The sequence below is a fragment of the Furipterus horrens genome, unplaced genomic scaffold, assembly GCF_987537825.1.
Source record: "Furipterus horrens unplaced genomic scaffold, mFurHor1.1.pri manual_scaffold_5, whole genome shotgun sequence".
NCBI lineage: Eukaryota > Metazoa > Chordata > Mammalia > Chiroptera > Furipteridae > Furipterus > Furipterus horrens.
This window is the reverse complement of record NW_028327175.1, coordinates 119,025,842-119,042,577: the sequence shown is the minus strand read 5'-3', so window position 1 is coordinate 119,042,577 and position 16,736 is coordinate 119,025,842. Positions and strand designations below refer to the sequence as shown.

Sequence of the window (16,736 nt, the reverse complement as noted above, 5' to 3'; positions counted from 1 at the left end):
GAGGTTTTTTGGAGTCAGAGTTTTCCTTCTCTGATGTGCCCTGACTGGAAGATCGAACCAGCGACACTTAGCTCGCAGGCCGACGCTCAATCCACTGAGCTAAACCAGCCAGGGCACTGCACCGTGTAAACAAGAACAAATACGGTGACTGTGACATTAATGGTCCCTGATAACATGGGACCATTGAAAGGAAGGCTCTATTTTCTGAGGGCCCCGTTCCCTGGGATACACCCCATTTCAGCTTCTCCTGTGGATTTATGACGTGCCGGGAGAGGGGTGTGTGCCGGGTGGGGCCTGCTCTGTGTGCTGATCCCTAAAGGCATTGAACCCCGCCAGGAGGGTCTCAAGGCCTCCCTTCTCCTGCAAATCCAGGACAGTTTTATTTCTGTTTGCACTGAGCTGGAAAAGAACACCATGTTGTAAAATTTGGTTGTAAACCGGGGAAGTGGCGACTAGAGTATCGCACCCCATAAAGAATGGGAAGGAGTGCCCAGTGCTGCCCGTGATGGCTGCCGGGCCACGTGCACTCCATGGCTGTATGCCGAGCGTGGTCCGGCCCAGACGCAACAACCCAGACCCTTGCAACGTTTTACAAGAGGCGCTCCTAAAAAGAGAGTTTTAAATAAGGAAAACATGATGAAAATATGGAGAGTGATGAGAACTGTTTAGGGATTTAGAAGGTAACAAATCTTCGGGGAGAACAATGTTACTTCCTGTCAGGGGACAAGTACTCCCCTCTGACACCCGCCCTCCCGTCCTTCAGCGAGAAGTCCAAGAAGCACAGAAACAGGTTTTCAGCCAGTTTCCCATTTAAGGAGCTATAAACTTTGTGTTTGGGGATTTAATGAGAAAGGGAACGCACGTGATTCTTGTCTGAAGAATGAATTTCTTAAAATCTCAAGCTCTGCTCGTTCCATTTTAACAGAAAACCCTGGGGGTCTTGCCCTTTGCAGAGTGGGAAGACGAGGTTTTCAGGGTGGGGCACCGCTTTGTACACTGCAAGCACTGGTGTATGTCCTGACGACACAGAGGTGTCTGTGTTGGCAGCTTCCAGACGGGAGGGGAAGGGGAAATACCATACACCTATCACGAGAGAGTCTTAGGATAAAGAGGTAAGACCTGCTATGGGTTCTCACTGGCAGCCGGTAGCTGGCCTCTTGGGGCTGATGGCTCCTCCCCAGAGGCCACAACCAACGTCCTCATGGCGCTCACTTTGTGAACATGAACCTCCCTCTGGCTACTTCCCACCTCCCACCCAGGTGACTGGGAATGAGATAAAGACAAACGAGTTATAAATGTGGGAATAAACAATAGTACACAAAGGCCCAGGACAAGTGAAACACTGTGAAGGAAAGTGGACAACACGCCGTGAGGATCATTCCTTATGGCGGCTCCCCAAGAGCTGCCGTCCACATGTCCCCACGGACACAGCCCACCTGACTCAGGGGAGACCCTAGATCGCAACGAGATGACAGTGGAGCAGCATCCTTAAAGCACAAACTAAACCTGTTAACCTAGCACTTTAGACCTGTCAAAAGTCTCTTTCAAAACCAGAGGGGAAAGAGAGACTATTTCAGACAAAAAAGCTGAAAGGACTCCTTCGCACTGGAGGAAGCTGTCAGGTGAAAAAATATCTGGGTCCATACCCAGGGCAAAGAAACCCAGGAATGGTGAGCATGTGGATAAATGTGTAAGGTTATCTTTCCAATTTAATGGAATGTCTTTAAAAGGGTAATTTGACTGTTTAAACAAAAATAACAAAGTGGTATATGGTTTGTGCAAAAGTAAACATAAGACAACACTAGCACAGAGGCCAGGAAGGAAAAGTGGGATAATGTCACTGTCAAGTTCTTTTACCACTTATGAATTAAGTAGAGTTATCACTTGAAGGTAAGCTGTGATGAATGGACGATTTATACTATAAACCCAAGACTTCTGGTCAAGATGGAGGCTCACGTAGACATTCTTTGCCTCCCTGTGCAACCATAAGAAGGATCACAAGTTACTTCAAAACAAAAAACACCCAGAACTGCCAGACAATCAAACTGTATGGAAGTCCGACAACGAAGGATTTAAAGAAGCCATATTCATCTAGATGTGTAGGAGGGGTGGAGACAGGGAGCCAGGGCAGAGAGGATGTAGTGTGGCGGCAGCAAGGCAGTGGTGGTGAGGTGGTGGCAGCAGCTGGTTGAATAGGCAATCCCACATTCATGTGTGGTGGATAAAATATGGGAGTGAGCAATTCTAGTGCCAGGCCAGACCATGCAGCCCACGGTTCCAGTTCCAGGAAAATAAAGCCTCATGACTTATAGCTGTAGAAACCAGTGGGGGTTGGGGTGGTGGAAGAAACTGCGGGTCTCTCAGGAGAGCTGTTTAAAGGGCTCACACAATCTTAGAATGTACGCAAATCCACCAACTCCAGGAACCAGCACGAGGGCAACAGCTAGAAGGGAGCCAGTTGCATATGAAAAGTGGGCGAAGTGACTGTAAACAGGGCAAGCACCAAGCAAGTCTCCAGCAACCAGGCAGTGGCACTGTCCTCTCTCTGACCCCTCCCGCACATATGGAGCCACAAAGCGGTGAAGCGGGTTGCCCTGCCCTGGTGCATACATAAAGCTCTGTCCCATACAACTTAACAGGTATGCTAAGATAGGGAGTCAAAGCAGCTCTACTTATACACAGGAACAAACACCCGACAATTGAGGAGACAAAGAAATATGGCCCAAATGAAAGAACAGAACAAAGCCTCAGAAAAAGAAATAATGAAATGGAGATAGCCAACCTATGAGATGCAGAGTTCAAAACACTAGTGATAAGGATGCTCAGAGAACTAATTCAGTGCAGCAAAAGCATAAGGGAAGAAATGGAGGCTACGCTAAGTGAAATAAAGAAAAATCCACAAGGAACTAACAGTGAAGGAAAGGAATCTGGGGTTCAAAACAATGATTTGCAATGTAAGGGAGAAATGAACAGCCAACCAGTACAGAATAAAGAAACAAGAATTCAAAAAAAAAAAATGAGGAGAGAATAAGAAGACTCTGGGACATCTCCAAAAGTGCCAACATCCTAATCACAGGGGTGCCAGAAAGAGAAGAGGAAGAGCAAGAAATTGAAAACATTACTTATTTGGAAAAATAATAAAAGAAAACTTCCCTAATTTGGTGAAGGAAATAGATATACAAGTCCAGGAAGCACAGAGACCCAAACAAGCTAGACTCAAAGAGGACCACACCAAAACACAGTATAATTAAAATTCCAAAGGTTAAAGATAGAGAGAGAATCTGAAAAGCAGCAAGAGAAAAGCAGAGAGTTACCTACAAAGGAGTTCCCATAAGACCATCAGCTGACTTCTCCAAAGAAACTTTGCAGGCAAGAAGGGACTGGCAAGAAGTATTCAATGTGATGAAAAGCAAGGACCTACAACCAAGACTACTCTATCCAGCAAAGCTATCATTTAGAATGGAAGGGCAGATAAAGTGCTTCCAGACAAGGTAAAGCTAAAGGAGTTCATCATCACCAAGCCATTATTATATAAAATGTTAAAGGGACTTATTTAAGAAAAAGAAGATCAACACTATGAACATTAAAATGACAACAAACTCACAACTATCAACAACTGAACCTAAAAAATAAAAAACAAAAACAAACCAAGTAACTATAACAGGAACAGAATCATAGATATGGAGATCATATGGAGGATTATCAGTGGGGAGGGGGAAAGGGGAGAATGGGGGGAAAGGTACAGGGATCAAGAAGCATAACTGGTAGGAATAAAATAGACAGGGGGGTGTTAAGAATAATAAAGGAAATACAGAAGCCAAAGAACTTATATGCATGGCCCATGGACATGAATTAAGTGGGGGGATTGCTGGAGGGAAGGGAGGTGCTGGGCAGAGGCAAGTGAAGGGAGAAAATTGGGACAACTGTAATAGCATAATCAATAAAGTATACTAAAAGAAAGATCTATACTATAAATCTTAAAATAACCACAAAGATAAAACAACAAAGAGTTACAGCTAATAAGCCAAGAAGAGAAATAAAAAGGAATCATAAAAAAAAATTCAACTCATTTAAAAGAAGCCTAAAAAGATGAAAAAAATAAAAATAAAAGGACTGAAACTTAACATATCAAAATCACATTCAATGCAAATGGTCTAAATACACAATTAAAAAGCAGAATTTGTCAGACTGAATAAAACATAAGACCCAACTATATGCTGCCCATAAGAGACACACTTCAAGTATGAAGACACATGTAGGTTAAAAGTTAAAGTCTGGAAAAATGCATACCAGGAAGATACTAGTCAAAAGACAACTAGAGTCATTATATTAATATCAGACAAAGACACTTCAGAGCAAATAATATCAGGAATAAAGTTCATTTCATAATGCTAAAGGGACTCTTTCATCAGGAGGTCACAACACTCAAACATTTATGTAACTATAATAGAGCTGCAGAACACACAGAGCAAAAACGGATGCAACCGCAAGTAGATAAAGACAAATCCACAATTCCAGTCAAGAGACTGTTTTTTTTTGCTTAAAAAAAAAAAATCTTTTAAGGCAACCCAGGCCTGTGCCCTGACTGGGAATTGAACTGGCGACCCTTTGGTTCACAGGCTGGTGCTCAATCCACTGAGCCACACCATCCAGGGCTCCAGTGGAAGATTTTAATTCCCTCCCTCTTGATACTTGATAGGACAAATAGACAAGAAAAAAAAAAAAAAAAAAGTAAGGACACAGAAGACTTGAAAAACACTACCAACCAACTTGAATTAGTGAACATTATAGAACACAGAATACACATTCCTTTTTAGGCGCAAATGGAACATGCACTAAGATAGATCATATTCTGGGCCACAAAATAAAGAAGTCTGAATAAATTTTAAAAGATTCAAGTTACATACTGTATATTCTCTGACAATAAAGGAATTAAATTAGACACCAATAACAGAAAGATGGCTGGAAAATTCTCACATTTGGAAACTCAGTTGCACACTCTAACTGGCCTTCATGGAGTTTACATTCCAGTGTATAGTATGTCATTTAATTCACACGACAGCCTTGGAGTTGTTACCAATTTAAAGTTGGGAAAACAGAACTGTAACGGTTAGGTAACTTTCTCAGGATCACACAAGCTGGAGTGGGTGCCCTGAGAGGGCAGGCAGCACGGTCTGTGTAAAGACATTTGAACCTGGGTTCAAGTTTGGACGCCACCATTTCGGAGCTCTCTGCTATAACAGCAATAGACGCTGACCCTGAGGCTGTACCCTTACCTTTCACAGTCTTGGCTGTGGTCTGGGGGGCTGGTCCTTCTGGGGGCTCCCAGAACACGGGCCCCACCAAAACAGTCACCATGCAAGTCCTGATATTCCTTAGGCCCAGCACCAAACCCCCTCTCCAGTCCCCAATACACACATAAAACACACTCTTCTTACAAAATCAATAAAACTGCCAGTGGACAAAGCAAATACTATGCCGCAACTCCCAACCTACTGGAGGTAACTCAGTCACAGCTTCTATCAAGTTAACATTTACAGCTTTCACGGGAATGTCAACCTTGATTCCAATTATTTCCAGACTGGTGGACCCCTGTATCTAAGAGTGCTTGGTGACCCCCATCCAATTATGGTACAAAACAGCTGGTAGCCAGGGTCCCTGGTGGCAATTAAAAGTAGGAGCCACTGGTCCGAGGCACAAACAGAAGCCACCCGTGCTGGGAGTGGGTCTGGAATGCAGGAGGAAGAAGCTCTGCTGTGCTTGTGCACGGGGTTGGCAGGGCTCAGGGCTGTGAAACACGCTGGTCACGGGGGGCTGGGCTGGACCAGTGTTCGCAGGTAGATTACTGCAGCGCACCCAGAAGCTTAGCCAGCATTTAGTGAGCAGACTTCCTTGACAATGCCCATTACCAGGAGGGCAACTGGCTGTCTGGGAGGTGGGGAGGCCCTGGAAAGGGGTTGGAGGCTTCCCTTGGCGCTGCTGTCCTGAGTAGCAGGGCATGTGCATGGGGCTCAGCCCTACTTGGTCACCCCCAGGAACACCCTGGCGTAGCTGCCAAGGTGTCTGGCACCTGGGAAGGAGTGCCTGGCCTGGGTTCTGGGGTCCATGTGCTGAGAATGATCACAGCTCGCAGAGGGATGTACAGTGTCCAGAAACAGGTGGCCACAGCACCCCTGTTGTGAGTTGAGAGATACTGGAATGAGGGACCATTTCCACCTTGACATGTGAGGACGTGTCCTAGACAGGCAGTGACCTTCCTGATCTCAAGAAAAAGAGGAAAAGCTTCTCCTAGAAATGCCAGAAGGAGCTGCCTTCACACTCATATCATGAGAGAGCAGTCAGAAGTGTGTCTTAAGCACCTTGCACATGATCAGCTGACCCTGAAGGGAGTGCAACATGGCAATGCCTCCCATGGACCGCCTCATGTGCATTTGGAGGAGTGGCAGGCAGGGCGCATACCTACTGAAAACCTTCCTGTCAAGTTGCACACGAAGTTTCTGCTCCAACAGCAAGGCTCTGGGATGAGTCCTGGAGGTGCCCTGTGAGTCAATTGTTCCTACTGTGGGCTTGAAACTCTAGCTTAAAAACTCAACTGACATGACACAAAGGCCTCTTTTATGTGCTGTGAGGCTGTGGGACTTTACAAATAATAGGAGTGGAAAGTGATTTATGTCCCTGGATTAAAGGTCAGCTCTACATGCCGGACTCTGGAGTAAAACAACAGTGTAAACTTGTTTGAACTCATTCATGTGCCCCTGTGGGTAGAGGAGAAACAGAGAAAAGTCTGCTCAAGCACAGAGGGGCTCCAAAGGGGCTGCAGGCAGGACTCACTGTGGGCAGAGGGACCCAGGGAGGGGCTAGGACACCTCTGATAGCTTAGTAACCATCCTTCTTAGCAGTGAATCACTGAGTTGTGGGGTGAAGGCTGTTTAATGTCAGTGATATGTCCAATTCAAAGGAATTTAAGGAATAAGTTTATGTAATCAAAGTATACCAAAGTTCAAAAGTTCAAATCTGATTACTCTTTATTGTGGACACTGAAAAAAGAAGATACCTACTAAGAAGGGCTCATGGTGCCTAACTGGGCTCAAGCATAAACAAAACAAAACAAAACAAAACAAAACAGAGCCCAGCAGCCATTTCTGCACAGTGGGCCTCTCACAGAAACTGCACCTCAGGGAGAAGCCTGCACTGAACTGCCTGCCTGCACTGTGTTTCTGTCATCTGAGCCAGACCTCATAAAGGAGTCCCTGCAATCCTATTTCAACCAATAGGACTGAAGCTTTCCCCATCCAAGTGGAGCTGCGCAGTTCCAACCAACCAGAGCAGCTCTATTCTGACCAATCAGGTCAGTGCCTTCAAAGGCAATCAACCTTCAAAGGGTTGGAGTCCTTATTCGCATGAGGACAAACCAATCAGGGATCAGGGCCGGGGACTTCTGTCCATATAAGCCAGCTCCCCACTGGGTCGAGGAGCACACTTTCACTTTCCACCCAAGACTGAAGCTTGTGTTTCACTGCCTGAGCTGAAATTGCAAGATGTCTCAGCAGAGCAGCAGAGGCCAGAGCAGAGAGGAGCAGACCAGTGCAGAGCAGAGTACAGCAGTGAGTAGTAGAGCTATTTAGTCGAAGACGGGCCTGGTCCCTGGGTTGCCTCAAGCCACGCTGTTTTCTCAGCTTTGCTGTATCACATTGAACAAAGTTTCCTTCTTTACCACATCCTCAACTGGGGATTCCTGTTGGCACTGACTTGGTACCAACGTCCATAGGTTGGCAGTATAAAGTAGAGTGGTCCACTTTACTTTAATGCAAGGTTGCCGTTAAGAGCATTTTCTTAAGTGTTTCAAGTGGAAAGCTGCATATTTTAAAGGTAATTGGACAAAACATAAAACTGTCTCAGGTAAGCTGTATTTATTTATTTATTTCCTTCAGTGTTTGACAGCCGAGGTGCACCTGTGGGCATTTCTTGTGGATGGCTTCACTGAGCATTGGAGCAGAGCCCGTCAATTTGTGGATGGAGGCTTTCAGAATGTTACCCTGCCTTGGATGTGCCAGTGACACTGGCTTTGTGTGGTTGCAGGTACGGCCATCACCAAACCTGCAGAAACTCTGCTCAGTGGTGGAGCAACACGCAGAGGCTGCCTGCCTTTTCTCTTGGTGTGACTGATGATTTGTGCTCGAAGACGTGTACTCAGTGTTGCTTCTGATTTGACTGACTGCACTCACCAGCAACCACCTCTTAGTTATGAGCAGATGGAAAGGCAAGGGGTTGCGTGGGCACGTGGGCCATTCAGGCCAAGGCTGTGTATGGGCTCCTGGACCTGTGTGGTGAATCGGTATGGCGATGCTGCTCATGTCACTCTCTGTGCTGCTGAAAGACATCATGCGGGTGTGTCACCAGGCTCCTGACAAGTTCTCTAGGTCTCTAGACACAAGGGGTAGGGACAGTGTATCTCTGGCCCTGACGCCTTATCTAGAGGGTGAGGATGTAGAAAGACAGCACAAGAACCTCGGGCCTCACGCAGCAATCACATCACAAGGACATGAGCTGTGCCCAAGAGGCAGGAGGGCAGGGGGTTGATGCATCTTCCACCAGACTTCCACTCACTGGGTGAGTGGAGCTCAGTTACCATTTCCGCGCACTCTCGGGGTCAGGATGCTTGGGAGAATTTGCACAACGCTAAGCACCTAGACATGCCAGGGCTCCAGGGCTCAGCTCTGTGACCTCCTGAAGTGCATCCTTAGTAATAGCCAAGTTTAAGGTGAAATATAAGCAACGACAAGAGGGGAGAGAAGCCTGAACTCCTGTCTCACTGGGAGCCCCTTCCTGCTGCCCAGGCTGCTCCTAACACCCTCACCAGCTTGGCTGCCTCCCACAGTGGGTCCCTTCCATGAGGCCTCCACCAGTGGAGCCATGACAGTGAATGAGGCACCCTCTCTCATCCCACAGGCCCCACCATTACCTGGAGCCCCTGCTGCTGCTGGCCATGGACTGGAGGAGCCCAGGTCAGAGAGGCTAGGCCATGTGGCCCACCCATCCTTGCCCCAGGGACACAGACCACTCAAAGGGATGAATCAAACAGTCTGCAGTCAGCAAACAGCGCGGCCAGGTCCCTAATTAGACCTTAGTCAGTGCCCTCAGTCCAATCCAGCTTACAAAGTGGGTGTTGAAGGAAGATTATGCTGAGGAAAGACTTCTGCGGCTACAGAGAGTTAGAGGCTTTCATCGTCCTAAGGGCCTGACATGAATGCTGCGCCCACATTCTTTGTGACAGTAGCACTGAGCAACCAGGACCTCAGAACACCACTCCGCTCAGCCCAGGAGCCAGTGTGATTGTTGGCCATCACATTCCCGGTTCTCAATGAGCCATGGCTTGGACTGTCCTAAAACGTCGACTCCAAGTGGCCCTGCCCTCACCCCCCCCACCCCCCAAATATCACAGCCTGCTGGCTGTCCCCAAGCCAGCGCTTGGTAGCCACATTTCTGCTGCCTCCCCAAATTCCCACCAGGCCTGTGAGAACGAACAGTCCAGCCCTAGTGTATGCCAACTCCATGCCCTCCTGGGGACACTCATGCAGCCCTGCTCTCCACTCCCCAAGGCTCCTTCCATTGTCCTAACACAGGAGTCCCGAAGCTGCCTCCACCCTGGCCAGAGGTCCACATGCACAGCGAGCATGGGCATTTGCACCCTGGAGACTGATAGGCACGGCCTGTTCACCATGCTCCGATGCCCTTCGGGAGGACACACATGGTCTTCACACACTGGGTCAGTGTTGCCAGGGTGGCAGAGGGGGCAGCCAGGCATGCCCAGGACAGAGCAGATGGCCCTTGGCCAAGACCATAGGGCCCTACGCTCCTTCCTGCCAAGTGGGGAACATTTCCTCTCTGGCACTTTTTGAAAGGCCAGCTCTAGGACCAAGGGTGGGCCACAGGGTCCTTGGGTAGGGGGGGAAGACATTCTGAGGAACGTTAGGTGAGACGTGGGGTGATCTCCAGACCTGAAGGTAAAGCCTGACCTCTTAAATGCAGCACACAGAGAATAGCTCCATCTTGGGCTTCTTAACAGATAACATAGCCTGGAATGCTCACGGTCCCAGCAGTAAGGGGCCGTTACCCCGGGACCCAGAGGCAACACCCAGGACTGAACACACTTGGGACTGAAAGCTGCAAAAGGTGTAAGATTGTCTGCAAGGCGCCTTTCAGAAGAAGAGCAGATAAAAACCACTTTCCTGTATCTGAGCCATAAGCAATGAGCAAGGAACATGGAAAAAGCATCCTATGCGACGGGCGGTGCTCTAGGCCTGTCAAGGCTTCTGCTGCCAATAGGAGCGACATGAGGCCAACATGAGAATGGGTACCCGACAGGCATGCACTCTGTATGTGATGAGCCAACATTACTGAGAAGACAAATGACATTTCAATGCCAAATGCTCTCAGATTAATTCCTAAAAAAAAAAAAAAAAAAAAAAAAAAAAAATCCCAGCCCCCAGGAACAGGCCAGCAGTCTGCAGAGGCAGGAATGTCTAGAGGGGCTCAGCCCGGGGCCTGGGTCCTGTGGTGCGTGGAGCACACTCCAAACCCCAGGCCGAGCTGGGGAGGGGGCTTTGGGGGTCTGAACACGGTAGAACTGGAGCCTGCCCTCCAGGAAGCTGAGACATGCCTGTACCCACACCCACCGAGGCTGGGGGCTGGGGCTGTGCACAGGGCCGAAAGGGCCAGCTCAAACTCTAGGAGGAAGGGTGCTCAGCCTGACATTCAGGGCCTGGGCAGGACCGTGGACAGCAGCACAGGGATGTGGTGCCCATAGCCAGAAAGAGCCAGACCCACACCAAGGGTGGCCGGAGGCCCTGTTCTGCAGCCTCCGTAGGTGGGACACTGCCTCTCAGAGAACGAAGCAGGACGGGGCACCCAAACGGGCTGAAGTCTGCATCTCCACGTCGCTGCATCACCGCTACTCACCTCATAGTGGAAGTCCATGCAGGTGAGGTCTTGCCAGCACTGGTCCCCCCGGACCTTGATCAGGCCCTGCCAAGGCAAGGAGGAGAGGAAGCAATGTGAATCAAGTCCCCAGAATGACAAGGATCCCTAGGGACAGGGGAAGCGCTGCTTGGGGGAGAACCTGCGCTAAAAAGAACTTTGAGGGAGCAACAACTTTTATCTTACACCTGAAGTGACATAAAGGGTAAGATTTAAAGAAAGCTTCACAAAGGCTTTAATGATGAAAAGTCAGCAAATGCTACAGGGAAAAAGAAACACTGGTTTCCTTCTGCACTTTCTTTATAGCTCAGTTTTTAGACTGTGAGCATCAGCACAGTAATGCAATTGAAAGGCGTTAAAAACGGACAAATTTGCAAAGTTACATGCACACAACCTTACTCACACTTTGAGAGACACCAAGGAGGCTGTGAAAGGGACAATGTTGCAATTGCTATGATGACACACTATTCAGCAGCTCACATGGGCTGGACGAATACATCCAACCATCTCCTTGAATGGTCACTACTGTTTCACAGTACTCAGGAAATCCCCAGTGCTCAGGCCCAAGAGCACCTCCAGAGAGCTGTTTTGCTGCCTGGTCCAGGAGAGGGGACTCTGTTGAACAGCCTGTGGGCAAGCTTTTGGGTGCTGGCTAGTCACCCATCGCAGTCGGCTCCCCTGCAACCCTGCACAGCTTCCAGGATGCCATGCAATGTCCATATCATGGCTGGTCTGCACAGTCAACTCACATGCCTGTCCCCCCAACCCCCACAACAACCCTCTCTCTCCACATGATTCCTTCATAAGTCAGAAATCAACTGTTCCCCTACCAGGAATAAAAATATTGCTTGGGATGCAGAGTCAGATCCAATTTCTGTCTCTTATGTAATAGTTGGATTAAAAAGTGAGAAAGCAGCTGCACCAATAAAGAAAATCCTATGCCTGGCTGGTGTGGCTCAGTGGACTGAGTGCTAGCCTGTGAACCAAAGGGTTGCCGGTTTGATTCCCAATCAGGGCACATGCTTGGATTGCAGGCCAGTCCTCAGCTAGGGGCATGTGAGAGAAAACCACACATTGATGTTTCTCTCCCTCTCTTTCTCCCTCCTTTCCCCTCTCTAAAAATAAATAAAACCTTAAGGGAAAAGAAGACACAGCCCTGGAATGCCACTCAAGCTTTCTCTTGTGATAGTGGTTTCTGAAGCTATGACTACCTCAGTTTCACCCATGCGTCCATGTATGCACGCGCCCAGGCTGTCCAGGGTAGTATTCCTCATTAAAGTCAATTGATCATAAACTTTAATTATGTCTGTGAAACACCCAGCTGCAGCACTGAGATTGAAGTTTGATTGAATAACTGGGGGCAGGGGATGAGACCGGCTGGCACATAAAACTGACCTTTACCCATGGGAAAGACTTTGGGGCATCTGAGGGGTCTGAGCCAGAAACCAGAGTATGAGTTGAGGGGTCCTCTGGTGGCCATGCAGCCAGCCAAGCAGAATGACGATTTGGATGTGGGACATGTCCAATTCCAGACACGTCTGAAATATGGAGCCCACATGATGGACAGAGGGATGGGAGCAGGTAAGGGGTGGGGAGCAGCCAAGACCTCTGACCTGGACCCCTGGTGGATGGTAAGGACTCAGGGACACCCAAAGGACCAGGGAAGAGAAATGTGGAGGAACTTGGGGAGGTCACATGGCTTCCACAGTAAGACTTAATGATAGAGCACAGTGCACATGGGCTGGACTGAGAAAAACATGTATGTACCTAACAGTGGTTTACAAATGCACCCTAAAGGAACTGCAGTACTCAATCTTCTGAGTACCATTAAGGCCCAAACGCTATTCTGAAATTGGTTCTGGAGAAGCTACTTCCTGCTTCAGCAGCCACCTTGCTGGGGTCTCACACCTCAGTGGGGCCCACCTGGCCTTTAACTGCACCTGCTGCTTCCAACATTGCGGAGCTGTGACACCAATGTGAAGCTGTGCTCCAAGTATAAAGACTTTCTGAATGAATCACTTTGAACAGTGGAGCAGCACATCATTCTGGGAACTAGACAACTTCTAGTCTGAATTTGGCCATATACAGTCATGTTTGTATGAAAACAAAGCTTCGCAACATCAGAAGTGTCCTGATGACCCAGATCTCAACGAGCCCATCCTGCCTATGGAAGAACTGCTGGTTTCTGATGAAAACGCACCCCTCATTCTGCAGAAAACCTCAGCCATGAGGTCACATGAGGCTCCCTCATGAGCACGGCTCCACTCCCTGCATCCCTTTAGAATCTCAGAGTGGTACTCTTTGGAGATTCAAACCAGGAGAAGAAGAAGAAAAAAAACAAAATAATTAAAATGTCATTCAAACTCTTAAGCTGATATAAGACACTTAAAAATCTGAGACATTCTTTCAGGAACGGAGGATAATTATATTCCTCCCCATCTACTGATTTCTCCCTACAATGCAGATGTCACATTTTCCACAGATTTTTTTTCTTCCAGAGTAAGTGTCAAAGGAACAAAGACTTCTTTGAGACTTTTTCAGCCCAAAATTAATTCTGGGAAAAAAACGAAAAAAACCCTGCACAGATAAGTCACTAACAAGCAGACCCAAAGAGAGCTGAGTGACCCACAGCTGTCCATACAACCCCTGCTCTCTGCTTGAGAACAGGAATGCCAGGATGCTGCAACATTCCAGGGTGACTGAGGAAGCGCCGGGCCTTACAGGCAGTGGGTGGGAAGCAGGAGCATAAAGGCAGGAGCCTGTGGGATTCAGATGGGCTCCTCTCTGGAGCTCAAGGGTGTGAGAACACTCATCTTAAACACTCCCATTTGGAAATGGTAAATTTCAAGGCCTCACAGCACAGAACATCCATTTCTGTAAAGCTGCACAAGTCCCTTCACACCTGATAGGGGGCAGGATGCTTTGCAGGCCTGCAGTGAGGTGAGGGTTAACAGCACATGAATGCCAGGGAGGCGCTCCCTTTCCTCAGGAGCACCTCCACCCCCACTCAGGGCTGTGCCTGAAGTGCCTCATTTTGAACATACACCTGTTCTCTCACCAGAGTCTGCCTGCTCCTTTTCCACGAAGGAGATGCTGTGTGGACCCCGGAGCCCTGAGCACCAACGAGCGGTTCACAGTGTAGAGGGACAGGCCATGGCTCCCAGGAGCAGGCATGGTGTCTGGGATGCCACTCAGGGGTGATCGGGAGGTTAGTCCAGTGGGGGCCAAGGCACCCTGGGTTCTGCCCTGACCCAAGGAGTATTCCGCTTCTCTGAGCTGGGCCCACACGGCTCCATGTGCACCTTTAACAGGTGAGAGTATGCAATGTGCTCTGTGAGGGGGACCTCATGTCTTAGGGCATGTGGTGACTGCTGCATCTTAGCACCCCGTATGTTATGTTAGCAATCACAACGACTAACCTGTCTCCACATTTGAAGGGCCCCAGCCAACTCAGTGTCACCAGCTGGCCTCATTTCTTCTCTGGTGTCACTTTGATGGTGTCAGTACGTTCTGACCCCAAGGTACAATAAAATAAAAATGGACCATTTCAACTCACAAATGGCAAGCATTATGTGTATACAGTAAGTACAGTCAGTTACAGGACATCCCTTGGACCTAAACGTGGTTGGGGAGATAAATCACTAAAATCACATTTCGTGGAGTTTTATTTTGCCCTCTCTCAAATCCTAGAGCTCCTCTGAAAATCGCCATTGTGACACCTGCCTGAAGCGGGGCTGCACAGAGTGGGTGGAAGGAATTATTACAGGTCCTTGGAAGCATTCAGGACTCAATGACTTTTTAGATTACCAGGGACGGCTGTCTTCCTCCTGCGGGTGATTCTGGGACAAGTGGCTGGAAAGAGGCACAAAGAGGGTGCTGAGCAGCCAAGCCCGGGAGCCCGTGTGAGTGGGGGTGGGAGGGGGTTAGGGAGCTGCAGCTGGGGGCCATAGGTCAGAGCATTGCAGACATCGTTTCCCAGCAATTCCCATGCTGCCCCCGGGCTGGAGTCCGAGGTCTGGTCTCCCAAGTGCTCCCGCAGGAAGGAAGAAAGCCCCTTTCTTCAGCTCTGCCCATACTAATGCAATAAAATAAATTGGGATAATTGCTTTCCTTGGGGAGTGGAGATCTAAGGGCCGGTCAGGCTGGTCAAGGAAGTGACAATGACATCTGCTTGATTTGGGTCTTTGTGGGGCATGCTGCATTCCGACACTTATTTCATTACATGCAATACGATTTTACTGGAGGTAATATGATTCCAAGAAAGAGCTCCTGACTTTTCAAACTCTCATTTCTCCTTTAGTGACTTAGCTCCTTCTTTTCTTCACTAACCTTTACAGTGCCCCTGGGACTGGAACATCTCTGGGACACATACAAGTGGGGCATGCTAACAAGCAAACAGCTCTTATGATCATTCTGGGTTACCCATTCCAAGCCGTCCCCAGGACTCCATGGAGAAGAGCAGAGATCCAGTGCAGACTTGTTGAGCTTCCTGGTTAAAGCCTCACCTCAGCTGGAAAACTTCCTTCCCATCAGATGGGTGCTCGAATGGCAGTGGGAGATGCGGAACTGATGGGCAGCCTGAGACCCAGTTGTGGCCTGGACGCCGCAGTGGCAAGCAGCTATGCCCGGACGCAGACACAGATGACCCTGCACTCACTGTTAGTCTGCCAGCAGGTATCAGAGCCTCCCCTAGTCCCAGCAAAAACCTGCGCAGGGCTGACTCCTGACTGCGTCCCAAACGTGACTCCTGTCCAAGAGAATGTTAGTGGTCTGCACAACTGTCCTTCTCTCCAGTGCTGGGGTGTCCAAGGGTTGGGGTGATCACAAGGCTCTCCCAACATTAGCACTACCAACTGCCTCATTATCCCCAAGGTGTGGGGAGTTTATGGGGCCGCACCACACAGAGATGGTTAAATGTGAAACAAACTCATGCTAGCCTCTTACGTCTGAGGGCTGAGCTTCAATCTACATAAAAGAAAACACACAAATCTTTACATACTCAGTTCAATGTGTTCTGGCAACTGTATATAATCAGATATCTAGTATCTTAAGTAAGATACAGATTTCCACCCCATAGAATGTTCTTTGGGACTCCTTTCCAGGTAATTCCACGCCCTACTTGCCAGAAAGCTCTTCGGGCAGGCCCAGCTCTGCCTGCTCTGGGATCCCACACAGACTGACTCAGGGCAAGGTGCTCTTGCTCTGGGTTGGGACAGGTCATGCTGAGCATGCTTTATGGTTCATCTGTGTTGCTACATCAGGCGCTGTTTCCTTCTACAGCTGAGTGCGGTCTGTAGTGTGAATGCATCACAATTTGACCATCCCGCTGGCGGACATTTGGTTGTTTCCTGGGTCTGGCACTTATGAATGGGGCTGCCGTGGATGTGTGTGGCCTTTGTGTGGACAAAGGTTTTCATTTCTCGCAGGCAAATTCCCAGTAGTGGAAGGCTGGCTCACAGAGCAGGCTCAAGTGTCACTTTGTAGGAGACTGCCAATTGTTTTTTAATACGATTGCACCATGTCACACCCCATTAGTGATGAACCCCACTAGGAATTCCAGTCCCCTGCATACTCACCAGCATGGGGTGCTGACAGTGTTTTAAATTTGACCCTTCCGGGTTCAGTGCTGTCCCAGAGCTTTTCATGTACACGTCTCCATTCTTGTATCTTCATTTGTGAAGTACGTTTAGGTCCTATGTTATTATTGTGATCTGTATGTTCAGGATGTTAATTTTTGGTTGGACTTATGCACTGCTAAT

At 48.5% G+C, this 16,736-nt stretch overlaps 1 protein-coding gene across 2 annotated transcripts in view; it reads right to left on the bottom strand.

The window, feature by feature from the left end:
• The window catches only part of LOC150009517 (lipase maturation factor 1-like), a 56,058-nt gene that overhangs the window by 23,753 nt on the left and 15,569 nt on the right, over positions 1-16,736 (bottom strand). For both annotated transcript variants that reach the window (XM_090277333.1, XM_090277334.1), the window contains exon 2: positions 10,960-11,025. In XM_090277333.1, the coding sequence (XP_090133459.1) occupies positions 10,960-11,025 (66 nt within the window). The remainder of the gene's footprint in view (positions 1-10,959; positions 11,026-16,736) is intronic.